Raw genomic sequence first — 20,225 nt, forward strand, 5'->3', positions numbered from 1 at the left:
CGATGTCATATTGGAAGCAGGACGGAGTCATGGTATATCTTGATTTCCAATTGGATTCATCAAATGCTCAAAAACTGATATCTCTTCTCGACATTGCGTCTAGCAGGGATTAGGAAATTGAGTGTTTGTGGATGCCCCCAAGGGGGAGTCTTGCCACCGCTTTTGTGGAATCTCGTAGCAAATACGCTATTGAGGCAACTCAATAATAGCGGTTTTCCTACTTATGGTTTTGCCGACGACTAACTAGCATTGTTAGTTGGTATGTATATCACCACCCTTTTCGACCTGATGCAAAGAGGGTTGGTGGTTGAGGGTTGGTGTCGCCAATATGGCCTTTCGGTTAATCCGAGTAAAACATCTATTGTTCTTTTTACGGAAAGGCGAAACCGTAATGGCGTTCGATCTTTGCGTCTCTTTGATTCTGAAATCGATGTGACTGAACAGGTAAAGTACGTTGGAGGCATTCTTGATTCCAAGCTTTCCTTGACACCTCACATTGAGTTCAGAATCAAGAAAGCTTGTATGGCCTTCGGGCAATGCCGGCGAACCTTTGGTATAGCTTGGGGTCTAAAACCAAAGTATATCAAATGGATTTACACAACTGTTGTTCGGCCAATATTGGCCTATGGATGTCTCGTATGGTGGCAAAAGGGCGAAATGAGAACGATCCAATCAAAGTTAGGCCACTACACATTCATCTCAAACAAGAAGCACTTTCTTGCACTTACCGTCTACGGGTACTTGATCTACTGGAGGAAACTCCTGTAAACCGCACATCAACATACACCTCGTTGTTTCCACTTTTGGAGAATTGGGACAAAGCTGTATTTGCTCCAAGTGATCTTACAATTGCTTGTAATTTTCCATATAGGACATTTTCCACGAAATTCCCTTCCCGGGAAGAGTGGACATCTGGTTATCTGGAGAAGTATTTCAGACGGCATCGTATACTGATGGCTCCCTTCTCGAAGGTCGAGCAGGTGCTGGTGTTCATTCTCGTGAGCTAAGGCTGTATCTGTCTTACTCACTTGGTAGACACTGCACCGTTTTTTAGGCCGAAATTTTTGCTCTTATGTGCGGAGTGCAATCAGCACTTCAGCAGCACGTAATGGGCAAAGTAATATACTTCTGTTCAGATAGCCAGGCTGCTATTAAAGCACTTGCTTCGGCCAACTCCAGGTCGAAGATAGTTATCGCTTGTCGAACTCAAATTGAGGAGCTGAATTCAGCAAACGCTGTTCACCTTGTATGGGTACCTGGCCATTCTTCCATCGCTGGAAATGAATTGGCTGATGAGTTAGCTCGCACTGGAGCATCACATGACTTCATTGGCCCTGAGCCAGCTATTCCGATATCGAAGTGTTGGGTAAAGCTTCAGATTCACACCTGGGCTCTGCCACTCAACACAGACAATACTGGAATAGTTTGGAGTCATGTCGTCAAACCAAATTGTATTGTACTGAGCCATCTCCAAGGGTGGCGAAGTATCTTACAAATCTAGCAAAGCAGAATTGCAGCATGCTGGTCAAAGCATTGACTGGCCACTGCCGACTCAGCTATCACATGGCGAATATTCAGCAAGCTGATTCATTTGCATATGATAGCTGTGAATCCGATTATGGAACTTCGTATCATTTGATATGAAACTGTCCAGATTTGCGCAACTGCATTTCCAAGTACTTATTAAGTGAAACTGACTTCAGAGACCTGAATATTCAGGATATTCTGTTGTTCTTAACCCGCTGTGGTAAAGAGCTATAGGCTCTCATTCGCTTTATGCGTTATTACAGTGCCCTTTTCAGGGCGCTGTTTGAACCCATTCTGGTAAGCTTATGCGTTAGTATCCTCTTCCAGGGTACTTTTCCTATTTCCCTACCTGTTCCTATCCCCATCCTCATCCTTTTTTCCTTCCTTTTCCCTCAGGTAGATGATGAAGTAGGCTATTATTTTGGCGATGGCACAAATGTCCCAAATGGAAGATAACGTGCCTCTGGAGCCGGCCTTCTGATACCTCCCGAGTCCCTTCAAAGCTCGCAGAGGATCCGGCAAGGTGATGGTCTTTCGTGGTTGCTGTTAACCATTGCATTAGAGGGTGTAACAAGGAGTGGGATAAACACGCGTGGAACGATTTTCACGAGGTCCGTTCATCTGCTTGGTTTCGCTGATGATTTGAAATTCTTTTCCAAAGAACAAAGTTTGGTTTCTGACAAAGCGAATATTGTAAATGATCTGCTATACCATCTCGAAAAACAGTTTTCCTATAACATGCAGCCGCGCGAAGAACGGCTACTGAGAAGTAGCGAGTCAATTCACAAATTCATAAATCTTACATGGTTTCAATGATCGCGTAAGTAGCTCGTAAAATAGCTTGACTTGTCTAGTAAGGCAGTAATATTTTAATTATCTGAGTAGTAATTCTACATAATATTCACAATACAATGATAAAAAGAACTAAGATACACTCTTAGAAAAAAACATGTAAATTTAAGTTCACTTGGATGCACATAAAAGGAGCGGCCCGTTTGACTCAAATTTACGTCTTCTATCACAAATATTGTCGAGCTAGCAATCGCTGGAGCCTAAGCGAGAGATAAAACATATGTAAGTAAAATAATGAACTGGATTTGAAATCTGGTTCGCTGATTAAGAGGCACGTACTATACCTCTCGGCTATATCACCGAGTTGTGAAACAAACGATATCTGTTAAACTGTTTCTACCTATCTGGTCAGATAGGTTTGTTGACATTTTGTGCAACCAACTCGAACTTACATGATGGATGTAAAATTGAGTCAAATTTGCCATTTAGTCATGAAATGTTTATGTACGTTGATGGTTTACGTCACGTGTAAATTCCTAATTTTTTAAGAGTGTGCTCCTTAATAACGACATTCAAATAAAACGTGCATTATTTTTCGAGCATTTTAGATTCCTTTTCCCCCTCTGTAACGCTTTTCCGTATACTCAATACATGGAGTGTTACACTTTTACAGACCCTCTCCCTCCTAAACGATGGTCGTCCTATTTGAATGACTCTTAAGTTAGGAGTCCTAACATAGGTAGCGTAGTCATCAACAACCATGCGCCTCCATGTGTTTTTCTTAGAAACACTTGGATACACCATTTAGCTTCCCGCGTGAAGCGAACAATGACGAGACTGTGTGCTTGTTCGGACACGTCGGTTGTGGTAAATATTGAGCGATCACTTGACGCGAGTGGTCTATTGTTTGCTTCCCGCGTGAAGCGAACAATGGCGACATCGTGAGATTGTTCGGACTCGTCGGTTGTGGTAAATATTGAGCGATCACTTGACGTTAGTGATCTTTTGTTTGCCTCCCGCGTGAAGCGAACAATTGCGAGATTGTGTGCTTGTTCGGACACGTCGGTTGTGGTAAACACTGAGCGATCACTCCCCGCGAGTGTTCGATTGTCTGCTCTCCGCGTGAAGCGAACAATGGCGAGACTGTGTGATTGTTCGGACACGTCGGTTGCGGTTAATATGGAGCGATCACTTGACGTGAGTGATCTATCGTTTGCTTCCCGCGTGAAGCGAACAATGGCGAGACTGTGTGTTTGTTCGGACACGTCGGTTGTGGTAAATATTGAGCGATCACTTGACGCGAGTGATCTTTTGTTTGTTTCCCGCGTGAAGCATTTTCGGGCAGTTTCGAAAGATCTCAGGTGCATTACATGGGATCCAAGGGGGTATTAAAGGGATTTCGAAGGCATTTAAGAAAGCTTCAGAGATTATTTGGCGATTTTCAGAGGCGTTACGAAGGCATTTTCGGTGGTTTCTGAGGGTCTCAGGTGCGTTACATGGAGTCCGAGGGGGTTTTATGGGAATTTCTAAAGCATTTCAGACAGCTTCATATGATTTTTAGAAAGTTTCAGAGACGTTACTGAGGGTTTCAGGTGCGTTACATAGGGTCCTAGAGGGTTTTAGGGGGATTCTGAAGGCATTCCAGACAGCTTCAGATGATGTTTGGCAAGTTTCAGAGGTGTTACACAAACAAAAATACATTACTGTGTAAGCATGTCTTTTATTCAATCATTTAAGCACACAAGTTATGCATGTAGATTGGATGACTCATGCTCAAGAAAGTTCTTAGGAAACCTTAAACAGTCCCAAACCAACACAACCACCCCCCCCCCCCTGAGCACGCCCTGAACTTACCTTAACTTAACTTGCAACTTAATTACCTTAAACAAACCTTAACCCTAATCTAAAACACTCCAACGGCTCTGAACGCAATCACATTCCATTTAGGTAACGTTACCTAAATGGAGGGACCTAAATAGATTTTACCTAAATGGATTCGATCTAAATGGAGGTTTGAGTGTATTAACCCTCCTTTGGTATGAGGATCATTTTTGACCCAAACCGTTCACTATTCCAGCGAGCTGTTCCCAACGTAATATATTAGGAAGGTTAAGCACTGATTTCGTGGAAATTTAAGTTTATTATCCCATACGCCAATCTGTTTATATTTAACTATTGTTTAGAATTTTTCATAAGCATTTGAGAATGGATTTCCTAAGCTTCCCCGTGTTAAAAATGCAGCGCTTCATGCACAATATCAACTGTGGTAATTTGCTCCGTAGTCCCAAATACGAAAACATAATCGCAAAAGCAACATAATCAACGCTAGTGGAGACCCATGATGCTTCACTTTTACGTTATGCTGGCATCAAAAGTCCACCAACACGTGCAACGGGCCATGTGTCTCAACTGTAAAACAAACTTCACCCACAAACAGAAATGAACTATCTCTCTGCTCAGTCCATCATAACACGTTGTTGTTGTGTGAAACGCAGTGCTCAGCAATCTCCAATTATTTCTCCCCAGTCACCTACACCACCATCCTGAATCCCCATCGCTCCCCCCATTTGAATCAAACGACACTACTCTCGCTCAATTTCACGACGGAATAGTATTCAGCCAACTCACCCACTACAACCTACAACCAGCGTGGTTGCAGTTTTACATTGTAACTTACTACAGTGTGATGGGACACCATCAAGCAGCAGCGTAGTCGCACCAAGCTGAGAAAAGAGTCGAACTCGTAGCTCGTAGCTAAACGCAATTTATCCACTCAAAAAAAAAACTACAGTTGCAGTTAGCAGAACTGTGGTGTGTATAGAAATGTACCCAACACTCTCGGATCGCGCTCAATCGTTTGCTCACTCTCGCAGCAGCAACAACAACAATCCGTGGAGCGCAATTTTCGTCGTCAACGTTTTTGGGGTGCAACTTTCTTTTAGGGACGTTTTTCGCCTCGAGGACAGTTCATTACGGTGGTGAAAAGTGGTACAAATTGTGCGTAAGGAAGTTGGGAACCTGCATGTCGAAGAATTTTGATGAGTTTGTCGCTCTGGAGTACGATTTGAAGTGATTTTCTCAGCACAGTCGATCATAAACCTTGAACTATAGCGTGAAGAGCAGTGTGTCCAAGTGGAAGGTATAGCTAGAGCAGTGCTCTAGCGAGTGGTTTCCCAACAAAGAAAGCGCGAAGTCCGCAGCATGGTTGTGATAAAGCGTGCATCAGTGATGTAATAGAAGAAGTTTTGTTGATGAACGAACTGAGTTGATTGGAAAGTTTATAAGTTCAGTTTTGGAGAGGACATCAATCATGAGCTTGGCGCTCAATTTCGAACGCAAGTGTCGTACCTGCGGTACAGATATCTTGGAGCTGACTTGCGGGATACCGATCTTTGGCAGTGGACTACAACTAGATCAGAAAATCCATCGATATCTGGGGTTAAACGTGAGTATCCAAAGCCAGATTTGAAGGAAAATCTTCATCGCCCACAGATTTCGAACTGCGTCATTGGAAAAGCGTACTTTTTGTCCCACTTACATTCACTTGCATGTTGCTGATGATGATGGTTTGCTATAGTCTTCGAATACGAACGACGACGATCTCAAGGAACGCGCAGCGAGAGAGTGAGGGAGAGACGGATGGTTGAATCCTCACTCGGGTGGACGTTGTGCACTGTGTTCAACATCGGTGAGATTGTGTGGGTGGCCTTCAGAGATTCCGAATACGACGAGCTGCGATATCACCACGTTCCCGAGAATGCAATTTCCATGTAACCTGTACGAGCAACAACATTGATTCACTCTTATGGGGAACGTTTCTCATCGCAGGTGACACACACTCGTGCAACCATCGCATCCGTCCCCCCAAGCAAAGAGAACGACCTCCACCAGCATAGCCAGCTCGGTAAAGTCGTGTTGCATGTTTGGTAGAACAGCATGGCTTCGCTCGCAGTGCAATCAAGATATACCTACAAACGCGCGCGCTTATGCTTACTCTCGCAATGTGACTCCTACCTGTTCGGATGTTGTTATTTTGGTCGTTGCCCATTCGTGCACACACGATTTAGTATAGTAAAAATATGAGGGATACCAATACCGAGATGAACGAGGGCCCTCTTATTTTGGCTACAGGACCAGTTTCCCCCAGCAAATACGTAGTTACTACGAACGTGTAAAGGCTAGCTGGATTCTCTCAGTCCTCAAGCAATGTTATCATGTGTGTTCGCAGTGTGTTGCTGTCCTCCACAACACCTTCCAAAACGGTGAAGTTACGTTTGTTTTATGTGTATGGTTGCAGAGCTTTCTGTGATCGTATTTTTTTGTTATAGGAAAGAAGAGCGAAGTCTAGTATGTTCTAGAATGATTCATGCTTATCTTTAAAGATTGTTTACCGCTGGAAGTGCAACATGCATTTTGATGCACTAGAAAAAAAAAACTATATAGGCAGAGATGGCGGTAAACACATAGCTATTCAGAGTCCATAAGTCTCGGTGTGATCCAGGATCTCTCCATTAGACAGAGTTCCTTTACTTCTCTGGTCATATTCTTGTGATCCACATGAAGTTTGAAACTGTCAGTCGACAAAAACTCTCTCAATTCTTCATTCATTTGTTTAATATTATATCAAATTCAAGATTAAAAAAAATACGTATGTACACAACAATATTCATGGCTGCCGGTTCGTGGCTGCCGTTCTCCATCCTCGGTCACGCCCGATGCTCGCCAAGTCACGTTCCACCTGATCCGCCCATCGTGGTCTCTACGCGTCACGCCTTCTTGTGCCAACCGGATCTGTCGTGAACACCAACTTTGCAGGGTTGTTGTCCGGCATTCTTGAAACATGCCCTGCACATCGTATCCTTCCGGCTTTGGCCACCTTCTCCTGCACACCGCTGAAGATCGTTCTTAGCACGAGTCGCTCGAAAGCTCCGAGTGCTTGCAGGTCCTCCTCGAGCATGGTCCATGTCTCGTGCCTGTAGAGGATCACCGGTCTTATTAGCATTTTGTACAGGGTGCATTTGGTGCGTGGGTGAATCTTTTTCGACCGCAGTTTCTTCTGGAGCCCGTAGTAGGCCCGACTGCCGCTGATGATGCGCCTCCGAATTTTACGGCTCACGTTGTTGTCAGCCGTCAGTAAGGGTCCGAGGTAGACGAATACCTCCACCACCCCGAAGGTATCCCCGTCTATCGTAACATTACTACCTAGACGGATCCGGTCGTGTCCGGTTCCACCTACCCAGTACGCATGTACTTTGTTTTTGAGACCTTCACCACCAGCCCGACATTTGCTGCTTCGCGTTTCAGGCGGGTGTACAGCTCTGCCACCGTTCCAAATGTTCTGGCAATAATATCCATGTCGTCCGCAAAGCACACAAATTGACCGGATTTTGTGAAAATCGTTTTCCGACTGTTGAGCCCGGCTCGTCGCATTACACCTTCCAGAGCGTACGCAGCTCAAGCGTGGGTGCTCCAGTCCACTTTCCGGCAAGCCAGCCGGTGGAGGTTATGGACGGAGCGTGGTTGTTGAGGGCCGTCAACCAAGGCTGAGCAGCAGCTTGCCAAATCATCGACTTTGCGTCCACTAAATCGAACATAAGCAAGGACCTGAAAACGACCTTGCTTCGACTTAGGGTGTCGATCGACGATGCCAAGCAGGAGCACGCGGCACTCGCGTTGCTGACTGCGGCAGCAGCGGAGCCTGCAATTGAGAAAGTGCCGAAGTTCACCCAAACGGAGGCCTTCTCCTTCGCAGGAAGTCCGAATACGGCGGAAGCGACTGCTCGCGACAAACGGGGCAAGCAATCGCAGAAGCGGGCGAGGCAACCGTCAGGCGAGGCGCTGTCTGGCGGTGCCCGCAAGGCCAGGCGAATCATCACCCCGAAAGTCGATAATAATGCCGGAAGGTCGGACCCCAGCCAGGGTTCCCGGAAAGCCTGAAAAGGCTGGCCCGTCCCGGAACGATGGGAACAAGGGGTTGCGACCGCTGGTGGGCCCTTAACAGCCACAGAGCAGGGCGATCCAAGGGGAGGTCCCCCCTTAGACGAAGGTAGAGCGGAAGAGGAAGAAGAAGGCGAATCCGCAGGCAGTGGTGGAAAGCATCATGCGCTTGACGTGTTTTTTGGTTCGCTTCAAACACAATCTTTGCTCACGCGCTCGCGAACCCAAAAAGAGAGAACGGTTCACGATTTCCCGGATCGACGAACCAACACAAAACAAATGTCGAACGAGCAGAATCGCAGTTGGTTCGCCAGAAGGATCACAATGTAGAACACTTGGTTTGTTGCCATTTTTTGTACACTTAAAGGTAATTAGTTGGGTGTTTTTTGATTATACTGGTCAGGTACCATTTCAATAAATGATATTTACGAAAAAGTTTACAAACATTTGATTTAATTACAGAAATATCGGCCGCGAACCTCTAAAATAAAAAAGCATCGCGCTTGCAAAAGATGCGATGCACTCGTTGACGTTCGTGTCGTACGATCGTGACCCACAGACGTACGAACACCATCGCACAGCAAAGGTTTGCGATGCGATGGCATTTTTTTGTAGCGCGTAAGCACACGTTCGCGATCAATTTCCACCACTGTCCGCAGGTAGTAGCGCAGGACGCCAAGCCAAGGCGTAGGAGGGCAGGTGCCAGGCGCGAGAAAGGCGACGCGATCATCATCAAGACGGAACAGTCCAAGTACTCGGACGTCTTGAAGGCGATGCGAAGCGACGCCAAGCTTGAGGTTCTTGGAGCCGACGTACGCAGTATTAGACGTACTCGTACGGGCGAGATGATCCTGGAGCTGAAGCGCCAGAAGGAGTACAAGGGCGCCGCCTATAAGAGGCTGGCAGAAGAGGTCCTTGGTGAGGGTGTGCAGGCGTGGGCTCCGACACATGAGGCGACTCTGAAGGTCAAGAACATTGACGGGATCACCGAAGTGGAAGAGCTCGTCATGGCACTGCGGCAACAGTGCGATGTGCAGGTGGCCGCCGCAGCCGTTAAGCTACGGAAAGGGCCAGCAGGGACACAGATAGCTTTGGTTCAGCGACCTGTGGCGGACGTTAAAAAGTTCGTTAAAGTAGGGAGCATAAAGGTGGGCTGGTGTGTATGTCACTTGACATTCCACGAGCCACCAGAGGTTTACTTGACTGCAAAGGCCCCGACAGGCGCAAACTATGCAGGCGATGCGGCGCTGAAGGTCATAAGGCCCAAAGCTGCACGAGTCCGCCCACCTGCATGATCTGTACCGGGAAATCCTCGAAAAACAGACATCCGATGGGTGGCCCAGCATGCCCGGCCTTCAAGGAAGCCGCAGTGAACAACAAATCACAGTGCAAGTAACGCAGCTGAACATGAACAACTGTGATGCGGCTCAACTGCTTTGTCAGGCGGTTTCTGAGTGGGAGACGGATATCGCCATCATATCGGACCCATACCGAGTACCCGCCGGCAACGGCAACTGGGTCTAGGATGGGACCAGAAAAAAGGCAGCGATATGGACGACGGGTAAATACCCCGTGCAGGAGTTGGTGTCTACTACCTATGAGGGCTTCGTGGTCGCCAAAGTAAACGGGGTCTTCTTCTGTAGCTGTTATGCGCCTCCGCGGTGGCCGATCGAACAGTTCACGCAAATGCTGGGTACTCACAGCGAACACCTGGCGGTTCGCTACAGTATCGACTACAACAACAGCAGACAGCGGAGAGAAGAAGAGGCGGCTAGGCCAAGGCCAAGCCCTCGCAGGTGGAAGACATCATACTTCGACGAAGAAGTATTTAGGGAGGCGCTCCGCCGTGAGCGAAACTTAACCGGTTTAGACGGCGACGAGCTGGTAGCGGTGCTCTCACGTGCGTGTGATGCGATCATGCCTAGGCGAGTCCACCCTAGAAAAGGGAGGCCACCGGCTTACTGGTGGATCGACGCGATTGTGGACCTGCGTCGCGCCTGCCTACAGGCTAGGTGGCGGATGCAGCGAGTACGATCAGAGGAAGAGCGAAACGAACGGCGGGTGGTGTTCGCCGCTGCAAAAGCCACGCTTAAGACCGAGATAAGAGCAAGCATAAAGGCCTGCTTTGAGGGTCTCTGTCAGAGTGCCAATACGAACCCGTGGGGTGAAGCCTACAGGATCGTTATGGCCAAGACGAGAGGTACTGATGGCTCCTACAGAGCAATCTCCAGAGATGATGGAGGGGATCATTGGAGGACTTTTTCCGCGTCATGATCCTAGTCCTTGGGCTCCTTTCGTAGGACAGCCGGGGACTAGGGCTGGCGATGAGGAGAGGGTCACCGATGTGGAACTTGGGGGGGTAGCTAAGTCCCTTAGCGTAGGTAAGACCCCAGGTCCGGAGTTCTGAACCTGGCTTTAAAAGTAGCTATTGCAGAGGCTCCCGAGATGTTCAGGTGTGCTCTGCAGAAATGCCTGGACGAGGGAGTTTTCCCAGAAGCTTGGAACAGGCAGATCCTGGTACTATTGCCAAAGGCGGGGAAACCACCCGGAGACCCGTCGGCATATAGACCAATATGCTTGATTGACACGGCGGGGAAGGTGCTCGAAAAGATCAACCTCAATAGAATGTTGAGGTTCACCGAGGGCGAAAATGGTCTTTCGAGCAACCAGTACGGCTTCCGGAAGGGGAGGTCCACCGTAGACGCTATCTTGTCGGTTACATAAACCGCCCAGAAAGCACTCGAGCCTAAGAGGAGGGGAATTCGCTTCTGCGCGGTAGTGACTCTGGATGTAAGGAATGCGTTTAATAGCGCAAGCTGGTCTGTTATTGCCGATGCGCTCTTGCGTCTGGGGATACCGGAGTACTTGTACAAGATTCTCGAAAGCTACTTTCAGAATCACGTACTAGTCTACGACACGGAAGTGGGTCGGAAGTGCTTTCACATAACCTCAGGAGTCCCGCTAGGCTCCATCCTGGGTCCGGTGTTATGGAATGTCATGTACGATGAGGTGTTGAGGTTAGAGTACCCAGTGGGAGTGGAGATTGTCAGATTTGCCGACGACATTACGCTCGAAGTCTACGGTGAAACGATCGAGGAGGTGAAGTTGACTACCGACCACTCGATCAAGGTTGTGGAGGCGTGGATGCGGTCCAGGAAACTGGAGCTGGCTCACCACAAGGCAGAGGTGACGGTTGTTAACAACTGGAAGTCGGAGCAGCAGACGGAGATCAATGTAGGAGAGTCCACTATCCTGTCAAAGCGCTCCGTCAAACACTTGGGCGTGATGATCGACGATAAGCTTACCTTCGGTAGCCACGTCGATAATGCCTGTAAAAAAACCTCCACAGCTATTGCGGCACTGTCCCGGATGATGTCCAATAGCTCTGCGGTGTACGCCAGTAAGCGCAAGCTTCTGGCTAGTGTTGCTACGTCCATACTTAGGTATGGCGTTCCGGCGTGGGCTCCGCGCTAAGTACAGAATGCTACCGACGGAAGCTGGAAAGTACTTACAGGCTTATGTGTCTGAGGGTTGCGAGCGCGTACCGTACTGTGTCACACGACGCTCCTGTGCGTCATTACTGGTATGGTGACTATCAGCATTCTTATCAGTGAGGACATGGAGTGCTTCGAAATGCGCGGCACAAGAGGCATACGCAAGACTGTCAGGATGGCCTCTATGGTCAAATGGCAGCGCGCGTGGGACAGTTCCACCAAAGGAAGGTGGACCTATAGGTTGGTACCGAGGGTAGATAGTTGGATTAATAGGCGCCATGGGGAAGTCACATTCCACCTGACACAGGTCCTTACAGGTCATGGTTGCTTCCGACAGTATCTACACCGTTTCAGGCATGCGGATTCTCCCGAATGCCCAGTGTGCAATGGTTTAGAGGAAACGGCGGAACACGTTTTGTTCGTGTGCCCGCGTTTTCGCACAATGCGTGACCGCATGCTTGCCACATGCGGGGAGGACACAACTCCGGACAATTTGGTCTAGAGGATATGTAGGGATGAGATTAGCTGGAACGCCGTTTCAACGGCTATCACCCATATCGTCTGGGAGCTACAGAGGAGGTGGCGCGTGGACTCGGAGAATGGCTAGTCCAGATGCAGTACAAGAGGTGGTCCAGAGGTTCGAAGTCGGCTTCATAGGTCATACCGGTGCCCTGCGGTCGAGATCGACCCTTACAGCGATTAAGTGGCCGCGGAGAGGAAGTCCCGGTAGCGGTGCTGTCGTGGCGTCGGTCTACTGGGTTGGACCCGAGCCCGTGGTTGGAAAGAGGTCCCCGGCAAGGGTCGGGGTAGGTGGAGACCCTGCTGTCAGCAACCTTCTGGTGCAGCTGATAAGGCCTGAAGGGTAGTAACACCCTTGCCTTCAGCAGGTCAGATCGGGTTGCACGTGGGCATCTGTTCTTGATGTCTGCAAAGCAGTTGGGCGCGGGCGGGGTTGACCCTGTCCGCCTTCCGAGGACAAAGGGAGTGGCGAGGACCACTCGGGAAACTGGCTAAGCGCCAGCATGTTACCGTGATGGACTCACCAGGGCGAATCATCGATGTTCGTTGCTGCTAGGCTATGCAGCTAACCTTGAGGGTGCGATGTGCACTAGCCCCTCTCTGAAGCAATACCTTCTTGGTGGTTCCGGAGAGACGAAAGGTTTGGCGACCATAGGAATGTGTTTTAGTGGGTGTAGGGGAGAGTAGTCCTGGCTTTTACTAGTGTTGTAGAAGACGGCCTTAACCCCACACTATCCTAACCTTCCTGTTAGGGTGTCTGTTGAGCAGATTTTTCTCCCTATGGTTTAGAAGGAACGGCTGTTCGGGTTCGTTTGGAAGTTGACCATCAATGTTAACTTCTTTTCCCGATCAGCCTAGATAGCTGTGTAGTGTCGGTAGCGGTTGTCTCAATTGGCTAAGAATAACACTACGGACCGCCTGATCCAGTGGTAAGAGTCCACTAAACATGGGACCCCTAATTCATGGTGTTATGCGGCTTTATGCTTACCGTGCCAAAGAATGAATGGTTAGGGAGGTCTAATAAAAACCTAACCACAAACGGAGCCTGTGGGGAATTAGGGCGTCCTCCACAGTATTACGCCCTTACTGCGCTAACCGGAGCAATGGTGCAGTGGACCTTGCGTTTCTCCGAGATAATCAGTTGCCCTTCTTAAGTCTCAAATTTGAGGCTAAATAAGGGCGGGGTTATTCAAATGTTGTTAATTAGCTTACATTACTGCCTATATGGGTTCGCTTAATGCGTTTTCGCCATTGGCGTTTTTCAAATGACACCGATTTGGTTCGTCGTTGATGTTTCCTTTTTGTGCTGTGATTGTGAAGAGTGTAACCCTGTCTAGTTTGGGTAGTGGCTACGGCAAGGAAACCTCAGATCAATTTTCAGCGTAGAAAGCGTATGTAGCCCAAGTGGATCTACTTCAAAAGTTCATTTTCGTAGGGTAACTTCTGTATAGGTTACCTTGTGAACCCAGCTTTGCTTTTTTCATTATAGATGAACTGTCGTGCCTCGAGCATGCTATATTTAAGAATAACGTTAACAGTATGTTTGAACCTTTCCTTGTGGATGCCTTCAAGCAAGCTCTTGTTTTCAGCATCTTTTCGCTGATATTTTTCATCTGAAGTAGCTCAAACATTGATTTGAGATGTTCAGTTTGATGGAATACTTAGGTAGTACAGTTCATGGTTAACTTAACATAGAATTGCACCTAACCCAACTCTGCATGAGCAGAATTTGTCATGAGTTGACTGTGTCAGATGAGGACCCTCCATTTGACCTTTTTGCACTTTGGAGTGTTCCTTCGCAAACTTTGCGTATTCAGGCGTCCCTGCTCAACAAGCTAGGGAACCTGTAATAATTGGTTGCGATCACATTTTATGGATAACTCGCTTCCATTGCTACTCCAAGAGAGTTTCATTATGGTTTTGTTATTTAAAAAAAAAGACAATTCACACCGTCTTCAGCCAGAGGCTGCACAGACTGAACACATTACTTACACTAGACAACGGACAACACAGAACACCCAGTGGCCCAGTGATGAATTTTTCGTTTGACGAAAAGTTTCCACCGACTGGAGCGGGAATCGAGCCCAAACTCCCTGACTTACGATACGCCTAGACGACTGCCGCCGCTAACCGCACGGCCACGACGCCCTTCATTGTGGTATACCATAGCTACTGCTTTGAAAGAAGCTTGTCCTCTGCGGTCTGTGCAGACCGCAAGAGGTATTCCTGAATGGAACTCGGACCTGTTCAAGTTCTAAATATCTTCGGATAAACCAGTCTTTTGTATAGCTACGAATCTTTAGCTTCTACCCCGAGGATTGTAGCTATAGAATCGATTTAGTGGGCACTAAAAAGCTCTGCTTACTTCAAATCTCCTGGAGCAAATGGGGCTTTGTCCTATTTTTTCTCCAGAGGGATTTGAGTTTTTCAAACATGTTTTGAACTCTTGTAGTTTTCTATTGGGTATTTTCATGACATGAAATTACTCTGTAGTTTTATCCCGAAAGGGTGCGTGCGTTGTAAAAAGAAGGAATAAGTTCCAGATTTATCTGGTTACGTCGTTCTTTCTGAAATGCACGAAACGCATTGTCGATTATCACATCTGTGATGTTCGTCTGGCTAACATGCCTGTTCATGTGAACTCACATGTCTCCCAATTTGGGATGTCCACAGTGACTCTTTTACACAAAGTTGTATACGTTTTCAAGAAAGCACTCGCTCAAACGTAGTTTTTGCTTGGGAGATTTCTTGAATATTGAGGGTGCTTTTGATGACGTGCCTTTCTACAGTGATAGACATTCGTTTAGCCGAGGCCAAAAAAAATTCAAAAAAGTGTCAGAAAACTCATACAAAAGATGTTATGATAAAACTTTTTTATGTCAGTGATAGTAAACCTAGTACTGTTTTATAAAAATGTGATACATCACACTTACATATACACTGAAACAAAAACGAGGATAAAAATCCTTCAAATGTCATTTTTTGCCTAGACATTCGTTTAGCCGAGTTAAATGAAAAATTGGGTTTCAATAGATTTTTTGCAATTTCGCGAGAATATTTCAAGGATACACACTCTTAGAAAAAATCATGTAAATTTAAGTTCACTTGGATGCACATAAAAGGAGCGGCCCGTTTGACATAAATTTACATCTTCTATCACAAATAAAAACAAGCTAGCAATCGCTAGAACCGAAGCGAGAGATAAAACATATGTAAGTAAAATAATGAACGGGATTCGAACTCGGGTCCGCTGATTGAGAGGCACGTACTATACCTCTCGGCTGTATCACCGAGTTGTGAGACAAACGATAAATGTAAAACTGTTTCTACCTATCTGGCCAGATAGGTTTGTTGACATCTTGTGCAACCAACTGGAACTTACATGATGGATGTAAAATTAAATCAAATTTGCCATTCAGTCATGAAATGTTTACGTACGTTGATGGTTTACGTCACGTGTAAATTCCTAATTTTTTATGAGTGCACCCCAAGGCATTTAGTTTGTGATGTGTTAGCAAGATAATTGACCTTAAAAGTTTCTTTATTTGTGAAATTCTGTGAAATATTATAAAAAAATGCCCCAATAAGGAGAAGCGATGATAAACAAATTTTTTTTAAGAAAACTGATATCTGTAAACACTCAAACGTAAGCTAGATTGACAGTTTTGAAGATATGACACAGAATTATTGTTAGAAATGTTCAAATTATTGCATAAAATATCATGAGAAAAATAAGTATATTGGTTTTTGGTTGGTTAAACCGTAAAATGGGGTTGATAGAAGCTAAAATAAATAGTTCTGCGTTGAAATAAAGACGTGCCCTAATGCCTGTGGAGTATACCTGTTTGATACTAGCATTTCCAAATGAGATAGAAGACTGCTAAGTGAAAGATCTGCAAAAAGAGTCAAAATTTTCGAACCCTGTTTATTTAAAAGCAGATGCTCATACAAAAATGCAAGATATGGCCTTATTTCATTTAATCTGAAGAAATATATTATAAATGAGTCTTAGTTTTGAACCACATTCATTTTTAACATGATTTATTTGAAAAGAACGTCTAAATTATGAAACAAGTAGTTCATGCTAAAAATTTGAATACTTTCGGTACCATTTCTCGAAATGTGAGCCGTCCAATGTATGTTATTTCAGCCACAACACAGTCTAGAAGATATCGAGAGCTATTAAAAGACGTTATAGTAGTAAACGCTGTGATTTATGCAAGTGAAATCATCATATTTCATCAAAACTATACTTAAATACGTGATTTTTTCATAGTTTGCGTTATTTTTTTCTGTTAAAAACATTGTTTTTCGTAAATTTTCAACCTGAACTCGTCATGAAACTTTCATTAGATTCTTTTGAAACACTTCCTATAAAAATGACTACATCAAATCTCAATTTAGTAACATTTACAATATTCTGACATACTTATATGAGATGCATGTAAAATTAATATGTCAACACTTCCGAAAACGATCAAATTCATGATTTACAAGCCAATCTATAATGCAGGTCGCCATATAAAATTATTTTATTGGATATTTTTCGAAATTTGTTAGTTTTTATTATGGAATTCTAAAAATTGTACAATTCGGCTAAACGAATGTCTAGGCAAAAAATGACATTTGAAGGGTTTCTACCCTCGTTTTTGTTTCAGTGTATATGTAAGTGCGATGTATCACATTTTTATAAAACAGTACTAGATATACTATCACTGACATAAAAAAGTTTTATCATAAAATCTTTTGTATGGGTTTCCTGACAATTTTTTGAAAATCGGCTAAACGAATGTCTATCACTGTATATCATATTGAAAGTCGCATGACGTCGCAAGCTACCTCGAATGAGCTATAGGCTCTTTTTACGCTTATGCGTTTTACAGTGTCCTTTTCAGGGCACTGTTTAATTCCGTTGTGGTATGAGCTCTGAGCTCTCGTTGCGCTTATGCGTTCATTCCCTCTTCTAGGGCACCCCTTCCTATTTCATCACCTTTCCCATTCCCTATTCCCATCCCTTGTCCCATTCTCCCTCAGGTAAATGATGAAATAGGCTCATATGTATGGCGATGGCACAAATGTCCCAAATGGAGAATAACGTGCCTCTGGAGCCGGCCTTCTGATACCTGATAGGGTGTCTGTTGAGCAGATTTTTCTCCCTATGGTTTAGAAGGAAAAAAAAAGAGCGATGTTGAAGAGTAGGCATGAGAGTACAGCACCTTATCGCAGTCCCCGGCGGATTCGAATGAACTGGATAGTTCACCCGAAACCCTTACGCAGTTTTGCACACCGTCCATCGTTGCTTTAATCAGTCTAGTCAGCTTCCCAGGAAAGCCGTTTTCGTCCATGATTCTTCATAGCTCTGCGCGGTCGATACTGTCGTATGCCGATTTCAAGTCGATGATCAGCTGATGCGTTGGGGCCTGGTATTCACGGCATTTTTGGAGGATTTGGCTTACGGTAAAGATCTGGTCCGTTGACGACCGGCCGTCGATGAAGCCGGCTTGATAACTACCCATGAACTCATTCGTTTTAGGTGACAGATGACGGAAGATGATCTGGGATAGCACATTGTAGGCAGCATTCAAAATAGTGATCGCCCTGAAAAGTTCTCACATTCCAAATGGTCGCCTTTCTTGTGAATGGGGCAGATTACCCCATTCACAGTGCAGTGAACTATAACATATATTATATAGACTATGAGTATTGCTTCATATATTATTTGCCATCAAATGATTTTGAATATGTACAGGAAACAAAAACCATGAAAAACCAGGAAACAAAAACAAGGGTAACAAAAACAAGGGTAACAAAAACCATGTGTACTACAACTTCCTTCTGTTTCTATTGCAGATCGCCCTTCACGATGATCTCCCGAAATTCCTTTGCGCCACCTGTTTCATCAAAGTCGAAAGCATCGACAAGTTTGCCATCCTTGCCAAGAAAACCGAGGAAGCCTACCTGGGGTGGTTCAAATGCATCCGTGCCAATTTGGCCAAACACATTAGCCCGCTGCCGCCACCGCTGGCTCCGGTGCGACAGCTGGTCACAACTCCGGCTGGTTCCGAATCCCCCAAGCCAGGGCTCTCGATCACACCGAAAATCGATTTCACCGCCCTAAAGCAAGCCGTCGATGAGCAGATCAAGCAAAATGATGCTCCCCTGGGTTCGGCTTTGAATCCTATTCGACTCATCAAGCCGGAAATCTCGATCGTTTCGTACAGTGATCTCAAGTTGGGACTACTGATCAAGGATCAAGAGTTGCTCAAGCTCATATTGAAGGCGCTCCGCTGGGCGGAGCACGATCAAAGGGCCACGTTCGAGGTGTTGATTCAACGGTTGAAAAATACTACTTTTAGGGAAATTTTGTCCAACCCGAACCTGTTGAAGGACAGTGATCTCACCCAGTTGTTGAAGTCTTACATCGGACAGGAGGCGTTCAATAAGTTCACTAGTGGGAATGGGAGTGCTACAGCTGGTAGCGGTATCGATCTCGGGAACAGAGGTGTTACCATCAAACCGATCGTTCACATTTCACCGGTAAAGGCAAATCCCGATCATCAGAATAGTGGAGTGGCTTCCGCTTCATGCTCCACGGTATTGCCGGTTGTGAAAAAGGAGCGCATGCACTCTTATGAAGAAAAAGTGACACAAATGGAAGTCGGCGTTGATCCCAGCCTCTTTTTGGATGATGAGGAGAGCCAAGGAAAATCGAAAGTGAATGATAGGCAACAGATGGAAAATGTCGTTACGATTCAACTGGTTCCAGCCAAAGAGAGCTGCAAGAAATCGGAGGAAAAGGTTAGTTTAATTGCTTAAAAAAAAGCCGGCGTAGATAATTTGAGATCGGCATACATTTCCAACTATGAAAATCTTGAATACAGGTGTAGTAATGATTCTTTTCTTTTTTTTTTTGTAGATGCCACCGCTAAGTCTATCACGTGACATTCGCTGCACTCTAAGTTCTGTAAGTCCGGAAGCTATTTGTAGCAAATCTAATTTAGAGAGTAGAGAAACATCGAACAAGGTGATCAAATCGCATGATCCTCCCTCGCTGGCCACACCGACCGATAAGAAAATGATAAAAATTCGTGTAAAGAAAAACAGAGAGAAAATTCAACCGCCGACTTTACCAACACCCATCCCGATCAACCCAATTTCTCTCCCAATATCGATTCCACCGACAACGACTATCACAATGATCCCAGCGAAACCCTCTGAAGCAAAACCTCTAGAAGAAAAACCACAGCCGAAACCCATCAGTCCACCTCCCATCCCAGCGTTGAACTTGCAAAAACCAACCGAGCCGCCGAAAACCCAAAACGAGAAGTCCAAACGGAAGCGTGAAGTCAAATGGACCCTAAAGCTCGGAGGAAACCCTGCCAAACGCACCCGAAGCCAGGTCGGTTCCGCAAAAACCTCCAAACTATCGTGCACCGTCTGCAAGAAACGTTTCCCATCGAAAAGCAAGCTGTCCGCCCACATGGAGTCACACCCAAACCCAAAGGTGGATAAATACACCTGCGACAAGTGCGATCGCGTATTCAGGACGGCCACGAACCTATCGAAGCACAAGCAGTTCCACGGTGGAGAGAAATTTTCCTGCGATCACTGCCGGAAGGTCTACCCGACCAGTAGCATGTTGAAAACGCACAAGTTGAGCCATAGTGATGATAGGCCGCATCGGTGCACCATCTGTGACAGGACGTTCAAGCGGAATCAGGATCTGAAGGTAGACCAAGCGTAATTTGGACCCTCTGGGTCGTATTTTTATGATTTTCTCAGAGTAAATCGCATCACATTCAAGATAAAAACATAATCATTGATATTATGCCACAATCCGCTAGATTTTTCCAGAAAGCATACAATTTCAAGTTTTTTTTTTATCTGTATTAACGAGATTTTTAGCCGTTGGCTAGTTCATCTCGGGACCCACGCTTTACTTCCCTTCCGAAGGAA

The 20,225-nt window shown here is 45.8% G+C and overlaps 1 protein-coding gene across 1 annotated transcript in view; it reads left to right on the forward strand.

The window, feature by feature from the left end:
* Positions 1–5,148: 5,148 nt before the first annotated feature.
* LOC109398720 (uncharacterized) overlaps positions 5,149–20,225 on the forward strand; it is a 28,202-nt gene continuing 13,125 nt past the window's right edge. The window contains exons 1-3 of the mRNA XM_029858972.2: positions 5,149–5,764; positions 18,120–19,067; positions 19,186–19,998. Of these exons, the coding sequence (XP_029714832.1) occupies positions 5,630–5,764; positions 18,120–19,067; positions 19,186–19,998 (1,896 nt within the window). The 5' untranslated portion in view covers positions 5,149–5,629. The remainder of the gene's footprint in view (positions 5,765–18,119; positions 19,068–19,185; positions 19,999–20,225) is intronic.

The sequence above is a fragment of the Aedes albopictus genome, chromosome 2 (assembly GCF_035046485.1).
Source record: "Aedes albopictus strain Foshan chromosome 2, AalbF5, whole genome shotgun sequence".
NCBI lineage: Eukaryota > Metazoa > Arthropoda > Insecta > Diptera > Culicidae > Aedes > Aedes albopictus.